This window comes from Macrobrachium rosenbergii, chromosome 5, assembly GCF_040412425.1.
Source record: "Macrobrachium rosenbergii isolate ZJJX-2024 chromosome 5, ASM4041242v1, whole genome shotgun sequence".
NCBI classification, from domain to species: Eukaryota; Metazoa; Arthropoda; class Malacostraca; order Decapoda; family Palaemonidae; genus Macrobrachium; species Macrobrachium rosenbergii.
Window position 1 is genome coordinate 51,431,570 of NC_089745.1, and position 22,424 is coordinate 51,453,993.

At 33.1% G+C, this 22,424-nt stretch overlaps 1 protein-coding gene across 10 annotated transcripts in view; it reads left to right on the top strand.

Annotated features, from left to right (window-relative positions):
- LOC136838776 (cell adhesion molecule Dscam1-like) overlaps positions 1-22,424 on the top strand; it is a 470,432-nt gene that overhangs the window by 24,583 nt on the left and 423,425 nt on the right. For all 10 annotated transcript variants that reach the window (XM_067104281.1, XM_067104287.1, XM_067104284.1 and 7 more), the window contains exon 2: positions 14,797-15,163. In XM_067104281.1, the coding sequence (XP_066960382.1) occupies positions 15,124-15,163 (40 nt within the window). In that variant the 5' untranslated portion in view covers positions 14,797-15,123. The remainder of the gene's footprint in view (positions 1-14,796; positions 15,164-22,424) is intronic.

Below are 22,424 nucleotides of genomic sequence, written 5' to 3' on the forward strand. Positions count from 1 at the left end.
GTCCCTAGCTACATCCTCTCTTTAGCCTCTCACTTGACCTCCATTCATTCCCGCTTCCTTACTTCAGTCTTACTGTCCTGCACGTTTGAATGTTACTTCCAAGTTCTACTATCGGGTTTTCTCTCTCTTCCACCTTTACATTCTTGTACTTCATTTTCTTTGTTTTTTGGATTCTTATTTTGCTGCCCAACCACTTCAACTCCCACTTTTCATTGTCTGAATGGCCGAAAGTGCCCCAGAATTGGCTTGACAACATAAATTTTATAAATCAATTATTCACATCTTTTATCCTTCACCTTTTCTTCTGAAACTTAACAAAAAATTTTTATCAGTATTTGCACGTTTTATTAATTATACAAAAACGTAGGCATTAAACCTGCCATCCACTGTTTCATTTAATTTCGAATTTTTTCAACTCAATCTTGTTCTCGTGCGGCTTCCATTATTCCTCCACTTACAAGCACGATAAGTTCGTCAATCAAATCAATGTAACTAGTTTTTTTTATGGGGTTCATCTTATGACAGGGGGAAATATACCATCTGCTTTTGAGTTATTTTTCTAACAAACTTTCACTGGAACTAGAAGATTCCAATTAAGTATGGGATGCCATATGATGCTTGAGTCATGTCACAGAAGCAGAGACTGAATGGGGTTTATACTCATTATAAGAACAGCGAAGAAAAGCCATACGATCAGGCTCATTATATTCGTCAACAGGAGCCCGAAGTTCTATTGAAAGTCTGCGATGGTTCCATTTCAAGGATTCAGCCATTCACCGCCAGGATACGTATTGTGTCTTACCACGGCAGATTCGAATGAAAAAGAGAAGTGTACCGAGATCAGCAGTATATTTTTCCCGTTTCCTCTAACAAGGTTCGATTAGGCTGTTTACACTGCGCAGTGGAGCCTTTTAGGACGTGATATCCCTCATGCTTTTCTTTTTCTTTTCGTTTTTATGTCGTCCTTGCTTCTCTGGATCACGTGGGTAAGGGGAATGGTTTCCTTCCATATTAATATTTTCGTCATCCTTAATGTTGTTGTTACGGTAACTAACCATTGACTTGATTGTGACAATCTAAAAGTTCCTCCGCTGAGATGTTTCGATAGTATATATTCGAACTAATATAATGTATGTATTGTAATGATTTTTTCAAGACATTTCATGTACCTAAATTACATTCATTTTACGGGTCTACATTGTATTCTAAATATTCTCACAACTGATCCACAAACGCTTTAGCAAGAGCTCGTTAAACTTTTAGAAATAAGTAAATTATCGGAGTATGAAGAATAAAAAAAAAGATATTTGAATGATTTCGACCCATCTCTGAATTATGTCGGTGCCGTTAAGTCGACAGTTTTTATGTGCATCAGCGAATATTATCACGGCCACTGATAAATTCCTTTCCACTGAATTAGCGGAACTCGGAATCCTCAGATTTATGAAACGTACAGTATATTACTGATATTTATTCATTTTTATATTGTTATTTAAAACTGTGCTAGTGACTTGGTAGAAGGCACATCATACCATGAAGTCCAGAGTTTCTGTAATAGATTGCCGACAGGTTAGTTCGCTTTGAAAAAAAAAAAAGCTCACAAATTGCTGACCACATATTTTGTTAACATGGCGTGTTCCTTGTTCTTCTGGAATTGGCATTATATCTCATCATTTGCCTCTTGATAAAAATTTCCATAAATAATGGCCGCTCACATTAAATAGATAAAAATTTCCATAAATAACGGCCGCTCACATTAAATTTATCCCTTATCTGATAGGATGTCCTCATTGCACTTTCTTCCCTAAGACAGCGGTCTACCAAATCCTAATATTATCAAAAGATAGTAATTCTGATGCATACAGTTTTCTTTTCCTCATTTTTCTGTTCTTTATTGTTTTTCTATAATTTTATTATACTTTTATTATTATTAATAATAAATCTGCTTGAAAACAGTGATATTTCAAGGTTAAAGCCAGACTTTTTTGAAGGCCGGGATTGTCAAAGAAACGATTCACCTACCTTTTTTAAGAATGAATAAGTAAACGAATGGTTCTTAGTCTTGCTGAAACCTGTGTGAGTCTCACTGAAGGTTCGTGTTTCAATATTTATCTTAACCTGACGAGCCATAAATGCTTTACAGATCCGTTAGAATAATGTCTATATGATTTGGACGCTATTTTCATTTCCATTTTTCACGCTGAGAGACTTTTTTTTTGGAAAGTATTGATACTTTATGAATGTTATAAATTCATGTTCACACATTGCAGTTTAACAGGGAAGGCCACTGCATACATTTAGATTATTTAATGATGATTAAATCTCTACAATACGTGAAAATTAATTTTTAAAAAGATATAGGAACAGCGCTTTATGTAAACGCATGTGATTCCATCGCGCCAAAATCTTTTATCTTTCCTCAAGAAATACACGGTTGGAGAGAGAGAGAGAGAGAGAGAGAGAGAGTTTATTTGCCAAAGGATTGATAGAGTGGAACAGTTTCCATAGAAAGGGACCTGAAGCCCATATTTCAGAAGAATGGCTTGAAGAAATTACACAATAGAATTTCTGTAAAATCCTACAGAAGGGTCTTTTTCTCCTTGTCTTTGTTTTTATGACGTTTTATGATCTCGCCGCGATGTGGGGAAGAGACATCCATTTATATTTTATTTTTCCTGTTACTTTCGAACAGATCCCCTCGCTGAAATGATGTTTGGTCACATCTGGAAGGGGGAAGAATTTTCTGAGGGAATTGCCCACACTTCTGCATACACACACACAAACAGTTATGGTAAGATATGTTTACACACACACACACACACACACACACATATATAATATATAATATGTATATATATATATATATATATATATATATATATATATATATATATATATATATATATATATATATATAATATATAAATAATATATGTATATATATTTATATATATATATATATATATATATATATATATATATATATATATATATATATATATATATATATATATATATATATATATATATATATATATATATATATATATATATAGGCTATACATGATTGTGTATGTATGTGTTGTATTTCCAAATAAAAAAAGAACGTTGGTCGGTTTTAAGGATCTGAGGATTTAGTGTCCGCATCAGGTGCCTGATGGCCGCGACTGCATCTGTGACCCCAAGTGGACTTAGAGAAGCTAAAAGCCGTAGGTTGTCAGAAGGGATAAAACGAACACGCCAGCCATGAAAAGAATTCGGGTGTAGAATTTGTTAAAACCGAGCTGCTTCGTGATAGAAAATATATATTGTTTATTCCGTTTGCGAGGGAAAAATGAACATCACGTTCGAAACGGTTGACTAGGTGCAGTGTTTCTTTTTTCTGGCTTCCGAGCTCTGAATAAAAAGGACGTAAATAATCGAAAAGGAAAATCGAGGAATACCTCTACGTATGACTGTTTTCGTTTCTTTTCGCCAGTTACTTTTCCCCCATTTGCCCATTCCTCCCCCACCCCCTTCCCTTCTCTTCTCTTCCCCTTCTCTCGCTTCGATCTCTGTATATTTTCCGTCATGTGCGACTCTCCTTTGTCGTCGTATATCACTCCTTGCCTCATTCAGTGGCGACTGCCAACCTCTCGCATGTCTCCTCTTCCTCCAGTATCTTTCCTTCCCCATTCTCAGCATTGGCCACATCTCTCTCTCTCTCTCTCTCTCTCTCTCTCTCTCTCTCTCTCTCTCTCTCTCTCTCTCACCGTCCACCCATCCATGCACCCTTCCATTTTGCTCTAAGTCAAAAATTTATTTCATGGTTTCTCATGGAATGATGCCTTGCTGGGTATTCTTCAACATTTCCTCGAAGACACCCCTATCCCTGACGCCGTTCCTCCTGGAGAGAGAGAGAGAGAGAGAGAGAGAGAGAGAGAGAGAGAGAGAGAGAGAGAACAGTCCATGCCAGACTCTTAATTTTTAACTTATATTTTTCTTGTCCCATAAGCTGCTTGTAAATTCCTTAAGAAAGGTATTTTTTTGATGTGTTATATATAGCGTGTAATTATATTTTCATGGGTTCTTTCTCTTTAGAAACTAAAGACTGGTATGTCGTGCTTTTTATATATATATGAATAAGTGCTCTATACAAGAGTAACGGCTGATATCCATATTCCATTTTTCACATGTAGCTAGAAGGCGTAAGGCTGAGGTAAGCTCTAGTTCTTGGTTGAGGTTAAACTGGCCTTAGGCCAGCACCGGCTCTTGCTCCAAGAGGAGACTGCAAGCAGCCCAGTTATTTATTGTATTTTGTGCGGTTTTGTCAAGCAAACTTGCAAGGGATATATTGCCTTTCTGATTACATATTGTTGCCTGCCGCCCCGCAATTATGTTTTGGCTAGGTTCTTTCGACAGCACTGTGCAAAAAAGAAGGATGGATCTTCCCTGCACCCTAAAGGAGGCTAGCTGTTAGTCAAAGAATGAATGCGGAGATTTTCGTGATGTGAAACTGTATTTATTAGAGGTTTTTGTATAATTGGTACAGTAGATTTTTGCCGAAATGCAACCTTGGCCTAAATAATGCATATCGGCGACAGTGGAAAGTCATATTTTCTATAAATGCCTGTGCCGTGACTGGAGATATATCAGGATTTAATATAGCGCACTTTGGATTAAGCGGAATTGTAATTGTCTTGTCACAGATAATATATATATATATATATATATATATATATATATATATATATATATATATATATATATATATATATATATATATATATATATATATATGAATATGTATTGTTATATGTATATATATTTTTCATCATTTAAACGTTTTTTTGCGGATTTTCTCCGGAGGTTGAGTTAAGAAGTTACACGCGCGCGCGAGCGGACACACGCACAATATGCACACACACACACACACACACACACACACACACACATATATACACATACACATATATATATATATATATATATATATATATATATATATATATATATATATATATACATATATGTGAGAGAGAGAGAGAGAGGCGGGGGATTGATGCTTATTGGTGTTTGTGTTTATTTGTGGAAATATAATTATTTATTATTGTGTGTAATTGCTTAATAAGAACAGAAAAATTCAAGCATAAATGCAATCACGAATTTCTATTATAAAAGAGAATAATATATTGACGGCTATTATGGTTATTGTAGTTATTAAGGATAATTATGGTAATTGCTATGATTATGATAATGATATAGCACCAGTAATTAATATTGATATTAACAATGAATATAATTCCGCTATATAAATCATTATTCATTATAGTCTGAAATGATGAAATTTAGTTCATTAGAAACATTTTAACTAACATTTTTCGTTGCCGGTACATTGGCACGTGTAACTAATCTTTATTTATTATATCGTATTATGTAAGCTCTCTCTCTCTCTCTCTCTCTCTCTCTCTCTCTCTCTCTCTCTCTCTCTCTCTCTCTCTCTCTCTTTCAGACATTCATGTTTTAATTTTCAATGTTAGGTTAATTTTCATCCAACCAAATTGTCATCCTTAGGTATCTGAATTATACATTTCATATTGCTTAAGAAACGCCCTCCAAAGATTTCGTTCGAATTCCTTATGTTTTCGTTCACTTTTTTCTATCTTTAGCCCCCGGCAGCCCTTCATGTTACAATTTGGTAAGTGGTCAACTAATATCATGCAATAAGTAATATATTTTAGCATTATAAATATGTTAAAAACATCCAGAGGAAACTTTTTGCACGGAATTGTGTTTGTTTTCAAATGAAAACTGATTTATTCGTGATACCTGATTTAAACTTGAGTAATAGTTATACATATAAATATCATATATAGGTTAGTGGAGTGTGTGTATATATATATATATATATATATATATATATATATATATATATATATATATATATATATATGAATGTATATGTAATATATATATGTGTGTATATCTATAATCTATATATATATATAATATATATATATATATATATATATATATATATATATATATATATATATATATATACATATACATGCATATATGTATAATATATATTATGTATATATATACTGTATATATATATAATATACATACTGTTGTATATATATATATATATATATATATATATATATATATATATATATATATATATATATATATATATATATATATATACATATATAATCAAATTAAAACCGGTGCTTAATTCCAAGGAATATGAACAGGGAATAGGAAGATTTTATAAGTGGTATATAAATGTAGTGCAAGAGCTACGTATTATCTAAAATGGGAAGGAGAGCAAGAAGATGAACGGGTGTGCTGATAAGCCCTGTGTAATTATATGTTTACTAAACAAAACATGGTATCCTTGATTCAGCAGTTGAAATTTGAATATGGCAGCCAACGGCTTCATATAATTAAATTGAGTACATTTAAATTAGCCCACTGCCGTTGAAGTGGCTGTTTGCCAATATTGACATCCTTATGCTAAATTTATTTTTTAAAGAATACTGACAGCCGCGTTCTAAAATTGACTTTCAGCGTCAGACAATCACGGAATTTATTTTAAAAAGAGTTGGCAGAAAAAAATCTAATTTGTCTCTTATTGTTTGCTCACGCTAGAATAAACAAGCTGTGCTTTCCTTCCAATCCTCGTGCTTTCGCGCTAAAAATGATCAACATTTTTTTTCCTCGCAAAATATATTTTTAGAGCAGAGTTAATACGAGAAGCTTTAGTATATCAAGGGGATCTTCTTTGTCCTGAGGTTCATTGTTCGTAAGGTTCATGAAATCTGTTTTTCTGAGCCGTGTGATCAGAGCTTGATAATGTTATATATATATATATATATATATATATATATATATATATATATATATATATATATATATATATATATATATATATATATATATATATATATATATATATATATATATATATATATATATATATATATATATATATATATATATATATATATATATATATATATATATATATATATATATATATATATATATATATATATATATATATATATATATATATATATATATATATATATATATAAATATATATTATATATACATATATATATATATATATATATATATGTATATATAAATATATATATATATATATATATATATATATATATATATATATATATATATATATATATATACATGTTTACACACTTTCCTCGCAACCTATTTCTTTTACTCTCTTTAAGTGCTAATGTACTTAAGGCATCTGTAACCTGGTATGACAATAATTCCAAAATCTTCTGGACTTCTTCCCATCATCCAATCTTCAGGGTTAAAGTCTTGAAGGGATAAACAAAAACAACTGCTGCGTAACTACGTTTATTCATTTCCATTCCGACAGCTGCTTCAACCGTTATCCCAAAGGTCTTCTTTAGGGCAATAGATTTACAATATATATATATAGATTTACAGTATATATATATATATATATATATGTATATATATATATATATTATATATATATATATATATATATATATATATATATATATACATATATATATATATATATATATATATATATATATATATATATATATATATATATATATATATATATATATATATATATATATATATATATATATATATATATATATATATATATATAAAATTGGCTGAAAAACAAGAATCCAAAGTGAAACTATAACATCAATTTCACAGTTTAGAAAAACGAAGAATAACAAATTTCACTTGCAAAACTTAGAAGAAATAAAAAAGATTGAAATATATCTTTAAGATTATAAATATATATATAGAAGCTATATATGCCATTTATCTAGTATATTTATATGTATATATGTCTGTGTGTGTATATGCGTGTGTGTTTGTATATATATGGGCGTTATCCAGTGTTTTCTGGAAAGGTGAATATCGTTTTGTATATAATTATATGCAAGATTTTATATATTTTTGAAAGCAACTTATATTAAATAAATGTTAGCGGTCTTAATATAACAATATTATGTCTGTGATGTGTGTAGTGTGTGTTTGTCTCAGTGACGATTCAGTGTTTTCTGGAAAGGTTATTTCGTTTTTACCTTATTGCAAGATTTTCATTTTTTTTGATTGCTAAAATCAACGGTCTTAATATAACAAGGATTTGGGATTATTATTGTATTATTCACTTATTATTTTATTAGTTATTTATTATAATTATTATTATTATTATTTTCCTCGCAATTTATTTCTTTTTGGTTTTCCTTTTTCATTCCCACACTAGTTTGAAAATAGTACCTCTTAGTCAAGTTGAAGCTTGTGCAGTCCCAATCTACCATCACATAATTTTTTGATCAGTGCGCACTTAATCCTTCTTTATTTTCTTGATAAGATTCGTTACACTTTTGATAATAGTTTCAGGATTTAAAGCAGATCAAGTTAAATCATGATTCGGTCTACTTCCAAACCAAACCTCTGATCCGTATGTACCTGTATGTAACTATTTTTGTTAATGTATAGGCCTAGGAGGTCTGGTCGAAGTTTATTTGCTTTTTTTTTATCTCTGCTAAAGTTTAAATCCTTCTCTCCTTACCTAATTCCTCCTCTTTCATGTGGTCAGTAATAGTTTTATTCTACTAGTAAATCGTCAGCTAGTCAATGCTTTGACGATTAACTAAGTTAAATCACTCTTTTCATTCTTTTGTATTTAATGAGCTATATGGCTTGATTCATTCGTATCATTCAAAGTTAGACAGACTGCCTGTTTTTAAGATGTTGTCAAGATTTAAGGTGGAACAACTCTCGTACCTTTAAGAAAAGTGGATCACTTTTAGAGCATTCTGGCCGAGACTTGACTAGCCAGAAGACATAGGGAACTCACATGTATGTACAGTAACGTAACCTCCTTAATTAATTTTACAGGTGGCCGATCAATATTCAGTCCCGGTAGCCACTGATGAGATTAGCTAATCCACACAACACGGCTCTTCTCCGCTTTCCCTACCACCACCACCCGGCCCTTCGCCCAATTCTATTTCATCGACACCTCTATAATTACATTAGGTCTAGATTAACACGGCCCAGCGAATACGGAATTCCGTTTTCCTTTGTATGAACTCTATTGTGGATTTTTCCCCCTGTATGGGAATTGGGATTGTGCACGTGTTGTTGTTATAATTGCTGTACAGTGCTTTCCTGAAGAGACTTATTAGTACATGTGTCTGCGTTGCCTGTACTGCTGTTTTCTCTTTATTTAGAGGCCGACGCAAAAGCTTACGTAATGCGGTATGTGTTCTCTCTCTCTCTCTCTCTCTCTCTCTCTCTCTCTCTCTCTCTCTCTCTCTCTCTCTCTCGTTTGTCAGGTTTCCTTAACAGAATGCATGGATGTGTGTATGTGTGTACGTATGGTTTAGCTCACTCAAGTTTAAAATCATATTTACGCCGGAGAAAATATCTAGAAAGCCGTAGGCAGTTTGTAATCTGAAGAACAATTGTATACTCTCTCTCTCTCTCTCTCTCTCTCTCTCTCTCTCTCTCTCTCTCTCTCTCTCTCTCTCTCTCTCTCTCTCTCTGCAGTCCCCCGCTCTGGAAGGGTAGAAACATTCTCCAGACATTCTCTTGGTCATTTTGTGTGAGCCTTTGTATGTGTGTATGACACTGTGTGACTTCCGCCAGACTTAATAGGTTCCTTGAAATTGAATTTTTGTGGCTTCTTCATCGAAGTTCCTTTTGCATCATCGATATTTCTATATCATTATCGGTATTTTTATATACATAACTCACTTGGAATCAAACGCATTCGTTACGAAACCATTCAATGGAATCTGAAATATTTATAGGTTAAATGAAAGTCTGGTAACAAAATAATTATAATAATCTTACAATTCCTTAATAGCGACGACGATACATTAAAAATAATGAATTCCGGAGCGGAGGGAAAACCTTTTTTTCCATTTTTTTTTTCTCAGGCGATCTTTATGACTCGCATCATATCATTCCTACAGAACTAGATTTGATTTTTCAATTGTCCAAAGGACTCGGCACCCGGACCTGGCACCGACTTGGCACCGTGCCTGCCGGGAGAGGCAGCAGAGCGCGGGAGGGTGAATAATACTAGCGTTGATGACGGAACTTCTAAAGATGCCTGGGCCTCTGGAATCACTATTTGGCAACCCTCCGTATCGAATGCAATCTGTTGATGTCATTATTATTATAATTATTGTTATTATCATTACTACTACTACTACTACTACTACTACTACTACTACTACTAGTCCTAGTACTAATGCTTTGCGTAGTGCTGATGGTGTCATGGAGGGTGTTTCATTATTTTGTATTTTTTTTTCTGTGGTTTATGCGTTATGTATTCAATTGAATCTTTCACTACAATGTGGCTGTTGTCTAATATTATCAGTGTGAATCATGTTAATTTCAGGGTACATCAAACTCCTTACAAGTGCTTCTTGTAATTCTCATCTATGACTGAAATGTGTTTACGTATCCTGCCTTAATAGAATAAAATATAGAATTTATCCCAAAGGCCAAACCGTGGGACCTATGAGGTCATTCAGCGCTGAAAAAGGGAAATTGAAAGTAAGAAGGTTTGAAAGGTGTAACAGGAGGAGAACCTCGGAGTTGCACTAGGAAACAATTGTTAGAGAGGGTGGAAAGTCAGATAGAAGAAAGAAAATATGAACGGAGGTACCGTAAAAGGAATGAAAGAGGTTGCAGCTAGGGGCCGAAGGGTCGCTGCAAATACCCTTAAGTAATGCCTGCAGTGCACCATGTGAGGTTCACTGCTTTAAAATTTGCAAATATTACAAATATTACAAATTAAACAGTGTGTAAGCGCGAATGGGAATATCAAAGGAAATGCAAAAAATTATAAACTAAATCACATTGGTAAGATATTGTTGTTATTTTGTTTATGTAGAAATTTATTGTCTTCCTCAAAAAGAAACTGGAGGAACATAACAGAAGAAACTGAAAATATGAGCCTGCCTTTTCAAAATTATTTCATCCTCCAATGGAGTTTCTTTGCCGATAATTGTCTGCAGTTTCAGATGCATTACAGAAAAAGCATAACAAAAGTTAATGTAACTGAGGAGAGCTAATTGTCATTATTATTATTATTATTATTATTATTATTATTATTATTATTATTATTATTATTATTATTATTATTTTGATGATGATGATGTTGTTTCACTGAGATGGTGCTTGAGCCGACTCCAGTGGATTTAAAAAAAAACTTGTTTTCGTTCCCTCCCTCCCTCCCTCCCCCTTCCTCCTCCTCCTCCTCCTCCTCCTCCTCCTCCTCCTCCTCCTCCTCCTCCTCCTCCTCCTCCTCCTCCTCCTCCTCCTCCAGCATTTTCGGCAGAAATAAAACCTCTCAAATTGGTCACGTACGAACATGGCCTGGGCTCTTGCTGTAAGGAGTATTGGAAATCCACTGATCAGGTCCGTAGTTTCGAAAGGAATCTCGCCATAAAGACTTCTTCTCTACGACTCCCGGATGCCTTGGCTACAGTAACTCCATGGCTGCGAACCATAACCGAAAGTAATAGTATTGTTATGGTTTTTAGTTTTTGAGTTTTTCTTTCACAGAACCGTACATTGAATTAAGAATTAGAGACGATCATATTTCATTGCTTATTTTTTGCGCAATTAAAGTTGTTTGATTGTGTACAGTAATAGACTTGTTTAAGTGGTTTAATTCCATACAGTAATAGATTAATTACAACCCTGAATATATGCTACAAACCCAAATGTTTTATATTAAGTATACCTGCCCTTTGATAATGCAAATATGCAAAGTAGATGATTTCGGCATTCTTTGATCCAAATAAAAGCGCCACTGTACCTCCCTTTCCATTCATATAGACTGTCACAAAGATTTGTTTAAGAATATTTTTCGTTAGCCGTGCTCCCATGTTGTAAGTACAAGAAGAAACTTAGGTAATCTAAAAGGTCTTCTGTAAGGAAGGGTTTTAAGAGGAGTTCCAACGCCGTTAATATATAAAGAAATTTCATTTGGGAGTTTTGTTTTTTAGATCACGCTAGTCTATGTTCGTCAGATCTGGTCTTCTGATCTAATTGCTGATAAAATATCATTATGGTAGGATGCATGGCTGTCTTGTCTGTTTTCTTTTTATTATTTAAAAAAACATTAGCGACTTTTGCCCTCATTTTTTCACGTAATTGCATTCCTGTGCTTCATTGGTTCCTAGGCCGTATCTCTTGCTTTTATACTTTGTTTGTTTTATTGTGGTCACATATATCTTGTGGGAGCTCATAAAATAACCAAAAGGTTGTGTTTTTTTTTTTCTGGTTAGGCTTCAGAGTTTTCTGTATGTGCCGGCCTGGGAGGCTGATTGAACCGGGAAATGTTGGAGTTAATCCTTAGTTTAATCCTTAACAGAATCAAAGCAAGAAGTACATCGGTAGGCATTTGGAACCCTAGACCACCTAGTACGAGTCGCTAAGATAATCGTTGTTCAGTGTTGTGAAGTTCAAATTTTCACTTCCATCATTTACACGAGTTCCTCGTTGGGCGGGTCGGTAGAGTTGTGGGCTAGCACTCGGTAGGCCCGAGTTCGAGTCACCGGCCGGCTAATGAAGAATTAGAGAAATTTATTTCTGGTGATAGAAATTCATTTCTCGCTATAATGTGGTTCGGATTCCACAATAAGCTGTAGGTCCCGTTGCTAAGTAACCAATTGGTTCTTAGCCACGTAAAATAAGTCTGATCCTTCGGGCTAGCCCTAGGAGAGCTGTTAATCAGTTCAGTGGTCTGGGAGAACTAAGGTTTACATAACTTCATCATTTACACGAAGCTGTAGCAGCGATTCATATTTAAGTAATAAAGTGGCTGAGATGTGTGCTCTGATTTGATGCCCTCTCTACTTTTCAATTGAAGAATGTTGGCCTGAATCTTCACTTCTCTCGTTTATAACTCTGACAGGTTGGTATTTGTCATTAATGGCACCAACTCGGGTCCATCTGAATGGTACCAAATTGTCACTTCTTCTCAGACAAATGACCAAATTTTCATCCATGGCGACTTTGGGTCTGCTTCCCGTGGAATAAATCAGACATTATCATCTTGGAGATTATCACGCGAAAACAGCCACCGTCTCCCCCACCCCTCTCAGCCCAGCCCCTCGCTCTCTGTCTCCTTACCAAAACTTTGGATGATATCCGATATTAGACTATTGTTGGAACTTCGGGTAGTGGTTAGATTTATGAGGAGCTGTTGTTTGCTTTGCATAGAAGTTGTCAAAGGAGGTTATTATTGGCTGTTCCATAGAGGAAATTGTTCGGAAATTGTTGTGTTATATTAAAACAAATAGACCTGTTTTGCATGTTTATACTTTAATTTTCTTTAGAAAATATCCTTCTCTGAAATTGTTGTTCGTCATCGTTTCCTACGACCGACAATTTATTATTCGAAATCATTATTATTTTGAACCTGGATCAAATGAAAGATAGGAGGCAGAATTAGTGTTGGATGACGATGAAGAATGATGTGACGGAATTAGAAACCTTGCGTTTACTTTTAAAGAGCAGATATTACATTTGGAAACCCCCAGAAGACGCATTAGGCCAGGGACTCGTTAATCACGATTATCTGTTTGGTTTCTTGGTTCCAGTTACGTTTCGCATCATGTTTTATCATCTGTCATATGTTTTCGCTTTTATTTTTGTTAATGGAGTTTTCCAAAATGATTCATTGATAAACATTGACTGAAGTGGTTCTAATGGTTTTTATTTACATAAGCCTAGAACTCTTTGTAGTGTTGTACGTTCTCGATTAAATATATTTCATATGAAAATGTTAAAGTGATTCAGTTTAACTCCTACACTGGAGTGATTCTGGAGTTTTGTGTTTACAATTGCTTAGAACATTGCATCTAAGCTACATATGCCTAGAACTACTGCATCTAAGCTCACGCACTAATCTTCACCTTTACCATCCACTAGATCTGCTTTGAATATTTTTTTTCTGATTTACTTTAATTTTAGCCTCAACAAAACTCTCTGAGTTGCAATGATGACTCTCATAGCACTAAAGAAGCAGATCACTTTAGGAAGGACGGTCGTGCCACTGAAAGGGGACTTAGAGAATGAGAAAAGGGGCGAATGAGAGTAGAAAAGGGGAGGAATTGAATGGGGCTGCTGCTGGGGTCTGGGACCGCGGACACTCGACCGCCTTCATGAATGCGGGTTTCTGGTTCCATGAGTAAAAGGCTGAATGAGCCTATCATTAGTTGATCTCTCTCTCTCTCTCTCTCTCTCTCTCTCTCTCTCTCTCTCTCTCTCTCTCTCTCTCTCTTTTACGGACACATATTTAGTAAGATTTAAACATATGTACCGTGTTTGCATTCATACACGTATATATATATATATATATATATATATATATATATATATATATATATATATATATATATATATTTATATAATATATATTTATATAATATATATGTATATATAAATATATATCTATATAATATATATATATATATATATATATATATATATATATATATATATATATATATATATGTGTATATATGTGTGTGTGTTTTTGTGTTTGTGTATCCTCTATATAAATGAATAGTTTGGTTAGTCACTTTTGCATTTATAAAAAAAAAAGCAAAATCATTGCAGAAACTATTGCTTTGACAATCAATTCATTTACGTGGGAAAATTGATGCTAATATAACTCAAAATGCGTCGCAGTTGCTTGCATTTGCCTAATCATTGATTTTTATTCTCTTCTCGTTACAGGAACGAAGTGCGCCGAATAAAAAAAAATAATAAAACTCGATCAATTATTTTGTGTGAAGTGTCCAGGAATGTGGTACAAGAATGAACGCTGAAAAGAAGCCGTGTCTTAACGCCAAAAGAGAAAAATCATGACTCGTAGTGCCAGCTTCGGGGACTGACCATTGAGTTGTTGTGGCAACCGAGGAAGGAAAAAAAGTGAGAGAGCGAGGGAAAGAGAAAGGAGAGCGAAAGATAGAGGAAAAGCGGGGTAAAAGTGAGGAAGAGAAAACGACCAGTCGAGAGGGCAGAGTCTTTTGGACCTTCTGCTGGACTCCGCTCCTCCTGAAGATGCAACCGCCTTGTGCAGTCAGGGCGATCGTCTTTTTGGGTGAGTGTTGTGCTCTTGTCCCTCTTGCGTTATTGGCTTGTTCCAACTCTTTCTTTTTTTGCCTTCTTTTTAACCATTTGTTCAAATAATTTTCAGATATCCTTCGCTGCATGTGATGTAAATGAATCGTGTTGCTTATACACACACACACACACACACACATACACATATATATATACATATATATGTATATATATTTATATATATATAATATACATGCACTACATTTGTATATACATATACATATATATATATATATATATATATATATATATATATATATATATATATATATAAAACTAGATCACTTGCACAGCTGTTCCGTGCTTTAATACAGTTGATAAAACCACCCCATTTAAACAGGATGGTATCTAGCAGATGATGTTCAAAACTAGTTACGAGCTCATCGTCCTCTTTTACAGCCACCAGATGATGAGGACAGAATAGTCCTTGAAAACGTGTACCTGGTTTTGAACAAATACCTGCTCTAGATACTATCCTGCCTAAATGAGGTCCTGTTATCAATATATATATATATATATATATATATATATATATATATATATATATATATATATATATATATATATATATATATATATATATATATATATATATATATATATATATATATATATATATATATATATATGTATGTATATATATATATATATATATATATATATATATATATATATATATATATATATATATATATATATATATATATATATATATATATGCATAATGTGTATATCTATATGTATGTATGTATATACTGTATACACCTACAGTGTATATGTGTTTTTCACATATAGGGACCTATTTTACATTTGTATTGATGAATATGATTGTCGGCATGAAAAATTATATACGGACACGCTGAATATAAATTACACTTTTGTTACAGCACATACATTTTTATAGCTATGTAAAGCAAACCCTGCATTCACCAATATTAGTATGAAGATTTGAAATTAAAACTTAATAATGAATAGTTATCCACCTTCGCATGTCAAGCCTCACTTTTTTGTTCCTCTTTCACCATCAAAATTCTCTTCAAGTGTCGTATGTTTATTTCACTTTGTAGTTCCAGCTTCCCTTGAAGGGGAAAGCCCTTAAATCTGTTGAACTAGGCCTTGAATTGACTGTAGTTACTGTTATTTTCCTATTACTACTAATGACTGTTTGTTTGGAATCTGCATTTAACTGGTTTTCCTTGGCGGCAGTGTGGTTTAAGGCGTCACTGTAGTACTGAGTTCTTGTTCTTCCGTGGTTCTAGCCCACGAGACGACAAACTTATTATCAACTAAAATTCCCTTTGGGTAACATATTTGAAAATACATTATTTCTGACATTTGTAGAGCTTGTATATTAATCACGGTGATGTGATAGAATTCATTCATATATTTATATATATATATATATATATATATATATATATATATATATATATATATATATATGTATGTATATATTATATATATATATATGTATATATATATATATATATATATATATATATATATATATATATATATATATATATGTGTGTGTATATATATATATATATATATATATATATATATATATATATATATATATATATATATATTCTTATATGCGGGCGGATATACCGATATATATATATATATATAGGACGGACTACTGACAAGTATTTTTAGGCTAGTTCCTGAAAAGTCAAAATATGAAGTACTCTTTATATAGGAAGATCAAAGTTGCCATCAGCTCTGTGTTTCCGTTCCTGTGTATGAGTCGGAAATATTTCAAGTTTAATTTTCCTGGATGTTTGTCTTGTGGAAAATTGTCACAGCTACTAACTATTACAATGATATTTTAAGGTCATTGTAAAGGATTTTCAAATGTTTCTTTGTTCATTAGGTTATTTTTACTATCGGATTTTTCCATATTTTTTTACACTGGTTGTTGATGTCTTTAGGAATTTGGGCTTTTTTTAAGAGCGTTTTTAATCAATTCTTAAAATGAGATTTACATGCATTTATGTATATTTATGAAAGAAAAAATATTTAGGCATAGACTGCAAACATTCATAAATATAAGTATACTGTCTCCAGTTAATGTATGTAGTCAAGAACAATTACCCATTTCAGGATCATTACAGTTGAACGTAAATTGTTCATGATTTATGCTAATGGATGTATTAGTGATCTTGGCTTTGTATTTGTTTTTCGTCTGATAAAGGCTTTTATATTTACACTGAATACTCTTAAAATTTCTGTGTCATCCTGCCTGAATGGAATGCTATTGCTGAGGGTATTAAATATGTATTTGGGATTATACGTATAAGGTACTGAGTATATTACCAATGCCTGTGTAGGTATCATAAATATTATATATGTATGCATACACGAATACAACATACAGATATATATACACATATGTATGTATGTATATATATATATATATGTTCCATTCGTGCAGGTATGTATATATATATATATATATATATATATATATATATATATATATATATATATATATATATATATATATATATATATATATACATATATATAGGGTTATGCGTATAAGGTATTGAGTATATTTTTTTTTTTACCAATGCCTGTGTAAGTATGACGTATATTATGTATATTTCATACAGGAATGCAATATATATAAATATATGTATGTATATATATATATATATATATATATATATATATATATATATATATATATATATATATATATATGTGTGTGTGTGTGTGTGTGTGTGTGTTGCATTCATTAATTGGTAGTATATATATATATATATATATATATATATATATATATATATATATATATATATATATATATATATATATATATATATATATATATATATATGTATAATAGGTATTGTGATACTTACACAAGGCATTATAAATAAATATACTCAGTACCTATATATATGATATATAAATATATATATATATATATATATATATATATATATATATATATATATATATATATATATATATATATATATATATATATATATATATATATATATATATATATATATATATATATATATATATATCTTTGTTGTTGTATTCTTGCCTATGGTTTTGTACCCAATTCATAAGCGCAAAAAGAAGTGATGTACGGTGCTGTATCTGCGGCAGAATAACCAAAGAATTTTACTCGTGTCTGGAAAGGAATTTATCTCGAATCGACCCATCAAATCAAAAGCATATCTGGAACTGCATTGCCGATGCGGTCATTATAATTCAATGAAATAATCAGTGGCGGGAAATGTTCCTCGATTTGTGAGGCGATAAATTACAGAACATTTGGCACAAGACAACATCCCTGGTGGACCCCTCTCTCTCTCTCTCTCTCTCTCTCTCTCTCTCTCTCTCTCTCTCTCTCTCTCTCTCTCTCTCTCTCTCTTCCTTGCATCCCCTTGCTTCGGTCCTCTTCTCTTCTTTATACTCCTCATACCATTTATTTCAAGGTTAATATCATTCATTTCCAGGGCGTGAGCAGCGAGCATGATGCAGTGTTGATATACAGTTGTGGGAAGATTTCATTCTCCCTGAAGGGGAGGGAGATTCAACCGCAAGGTTTATTTATTATTTATTTTTATTTACTTAGTTTTCTTTGGTGTTTATTTACCTAATATGTCATTTCATGAATTGAATGTCAAACGGCTGTTAGTTGTTTTCAGCCATCATCAAATCATTAGTTCCAGGGTAAATCTCTTACACGGTTATTGAGAAAATGTTATACGTTATGTATGTGTGTATATATATATATATATATATATATATATATATATATATATATATATATATATATATATATATATATTTTAAATATATATATATATATATATATATATATATATATATATATATATATATATATATATATATATATATATATATATATATATATATCAAACAGCTTTGCATGACAAGAAAAAGAGGACTGAGCATTGGCCCTTCTTCGAGAGGTGTAGCACAGGGAAAGAAGTCTGTACTATGGAAGTCTTTTTAAGCTCTTTTTTTATTTTATTTTTTTTTATATTTGACATTGTAGAGGAAATTGAAAATATCAGGAAAGAAATTTATTGCCACGGGTGAATATATTTCAAACTAGAAGAAAAGTGTGTTCGATAGGGAAGTTCTTCGGACATTTTTATGGCGACCTGTCTTTTTTTCGAAAATGAAAGGATAGTTATGCTTCAGGATTTGAATGCCAAAGAGAGAGAGAGAGAGAGAGAGAGAGAGAGAGAGAGAGAGAGAGAGAGAGAGATTCACGGCAGAACAAAATAGGGACTATGCAGGATTCATCCTAAAAGACGCTGAATATTCAGTGGTTTTGTAAGAACTCGTTGAATGAAAGTAATACCAAGAGTTTTTTTAAAAGCAATGTTGCTTCTCGTGTTTGGAAGAAGCCGTAACGTATTCGATGAATATTGTAATATTGCTGATCGGTTTTTTTGTTGAAAGCTACTGTCCCTTTCTGTCTTTTTAAATGTTGATGCCAATTTTACAGATGTCATCGAATTGTTGAGTAAAAATGTGTGAACATTTAATTCAATTAGGAACGAAAGTGTTCTTTATTTTGTAATTAAGTTTTGATTGAATTTAGACAAATCAAATTTCAGATGTAGACAGATTTATAACTGACGCAGTTTTAAGGAAAAAAGATAGTTAGTTAAGCGGTAATAGTCACCGAAAGAAAAAAAAAATAGTCCTATGATAGCTATTGGTCTACCAAGAAACAATGTGTTTATGGGCGGTCTGCTCTTAACCAACACGATTGCGCGCAAGAGGGAGAAGTAATCTTGCATAACAGCAAACAGTGAAGTATCATGGATTTATGCTGAACTTGATAAACTCGTTATAAGAACTCTTATAAAAATACATTGTTACTAATTGGCTTTGAAAATGGGGGTGATTTTCAAGGACATGACGGGGAACACGTTAATTCCAAGCAAACTGCAATAATTTGTTCATTAGCCTGACGCCCGGACCGAGGTTAAAAGTGACGCTTCACTGTTACTGACACCCAAGTCATGGCGTCAGAATGATATCTGTTCAGCAGAATCGTCTGAAAATCTTGAAGTCCTCCTGTTTTTGGCTGGAAGATTGTACGCGTCGGGATATAAGGAAGCTGGAAGAGACTGTCAACATTTTGTGCACTAAAAGGAAAGAAGCGGTTACCTGAACTTTGAGTCCCAGGACTACTGATTCTCACACATGTGGAAAATGCTGATGTGAGAGAAGCCTCTTTCTGTTCAAGCCCAAAGTGCGAGAAGGTCTCTTTGCATCAAAGAGGGAGAGGACATAGAGGAGTGGTACAGGCAAGATACTGATTTGATGTATTACCATTGATTCAGATTTGTTGAGAAGATAGGTAAAAGATTGAAGCATCCGAAATAGGAGACCATTTTTCAGACGGTAATGGGAAAGACCAGCTTATTGTTGTAGTAACAGGAATGGTTAAAAAATTGCAATATCGCGAAAAAAAGGAATAATTTTGAGGCAAAGATGTCATTTTGAACTTTGTGATTTCTCCAAGACAAATCAAGCATCCTAATTTTTGGAAAAATCAGAATATGTCAAATTACTTTTTCATTAAACACGATTGAAGAACTGGATTAGAGAAGTAACAGGTAGTAGGCTAACTGCGCCGTAGGCATTGATCTTGCCATAGTTAGTGGATCTCACTTCAGGCAGTAATGCTCTGAAGGAAAGAAACTGTTGGAGATTGAATGAAAACACCGTTTGAGGGTTAGGAGGTGAAGTTAGAGGAAATGTGGACTGTTGAATTTTCGGCAGTGAAGTTCATCGTTAAGAAGGAGGAAAGAGGAATAAGAAAAGAAAACATGGTGAGAGACTTGAATTAGAAGAGCAGTTGTCGTTTGATAGAAATGAGGTTAAGGATATATGAAACCATAAATTGGGAACTTGACAAACAAAAACTTCAGCCGAGATCACGGAAATTAAGGTGGTCTTGCTTCTCTCAGACTGTGTCAAGTACTTAGAAATTACAAGAATGCCTGCAAAAATATATAAGTTTTGCAAAGGGGGTTGAACAACAGTAAAGGCAATATAAGTTTACCTCCATGAGCTTAAGCTATATGAGTAATGTAGAAAAAAATAACATTTAAAGCTTTTTGAGAAAGTAATAGTTGAGAAAAATTTCCAATTCTATAGTAGCAGAGGCAGGTAAAACAATTCGGTAGTTTGAAGGAATATTGCAGTCACCATACTTTGGAACATGTATTTCCATAAGGGAGAAGGCAAAGTGGAGTAAGTATTTTATTCAAAATTGGCTGAAGGTAGGAAAGAATGAGATTGATGTAAAACGACGAAACGAATCAAGTGAAAAAAGAAAGAAAGAATTTAAGAGATACAAGAAATCCCTGGATAAAATCAAACGCCAGATAGTGCGAAGAAAGGCAGTGAAAAGGATATATGAAACGCGGCCAAACGGCTTTGTGGGAGTTTATTGCAAAGTAATGGATATTGTCACGAGGAATTCCTTTATAGTCTTTTAGCATGTAGGGGATTGATAGGGCGAGGAATACGGAAATATGAGGACGTGATGACACTGGTGATGTAGATGAAAGGAGAGGTCAGATTGTGTGAAGGTCGTTGTGAGGATGTGAGCGGGAAGGTATTTCTGAGAGGAATAATTTTCAGACATACCATAAAGAAGAGGAAGGTAGTGCCGTCGGTGCACCTCATGCGGTACACTGTAGGAATTGCTTAGGGTTCTCCGCAGCGTTCCATCGACCCCGGGTTGTAACCCATTTCATTCCTTTTACTGTACCTCCGTTCATATTCTCTTTCAGCCATATTACTTTCTACCTCCTCCTAACAATTCATTCACAGTGCAACTGCGAGATTTCCCTCCTGTTACACCTTTCAAACCTTTTTACTTTGTTTCCGTTTCAGCAGTGAATGACCTCATTGATCTCAGCACTTGGCCATTGGCCTAAATTCTATATTCTATCTGTCTATCTATCTGTTATCGAGACAAATAAAAAGATTTGCATGAGCAGAGAATGAGGTAAAGGTTAGAGTTGTGAAATGAATGCCTCGGTGAAGAGTTGATGCGATGATGTAGCAGCTTTTTCGATTGCCATCGGCAACTTCAGTGCGTGCGTGTGCGCTTGCGCACGATCTTGAAGCATAAAAAACTCGGATTTCTTTTGACGTCATAGACATTTGCTTTTTTTCTTTCTTTCTTTCTTTATCCTCGCTTCATGTAA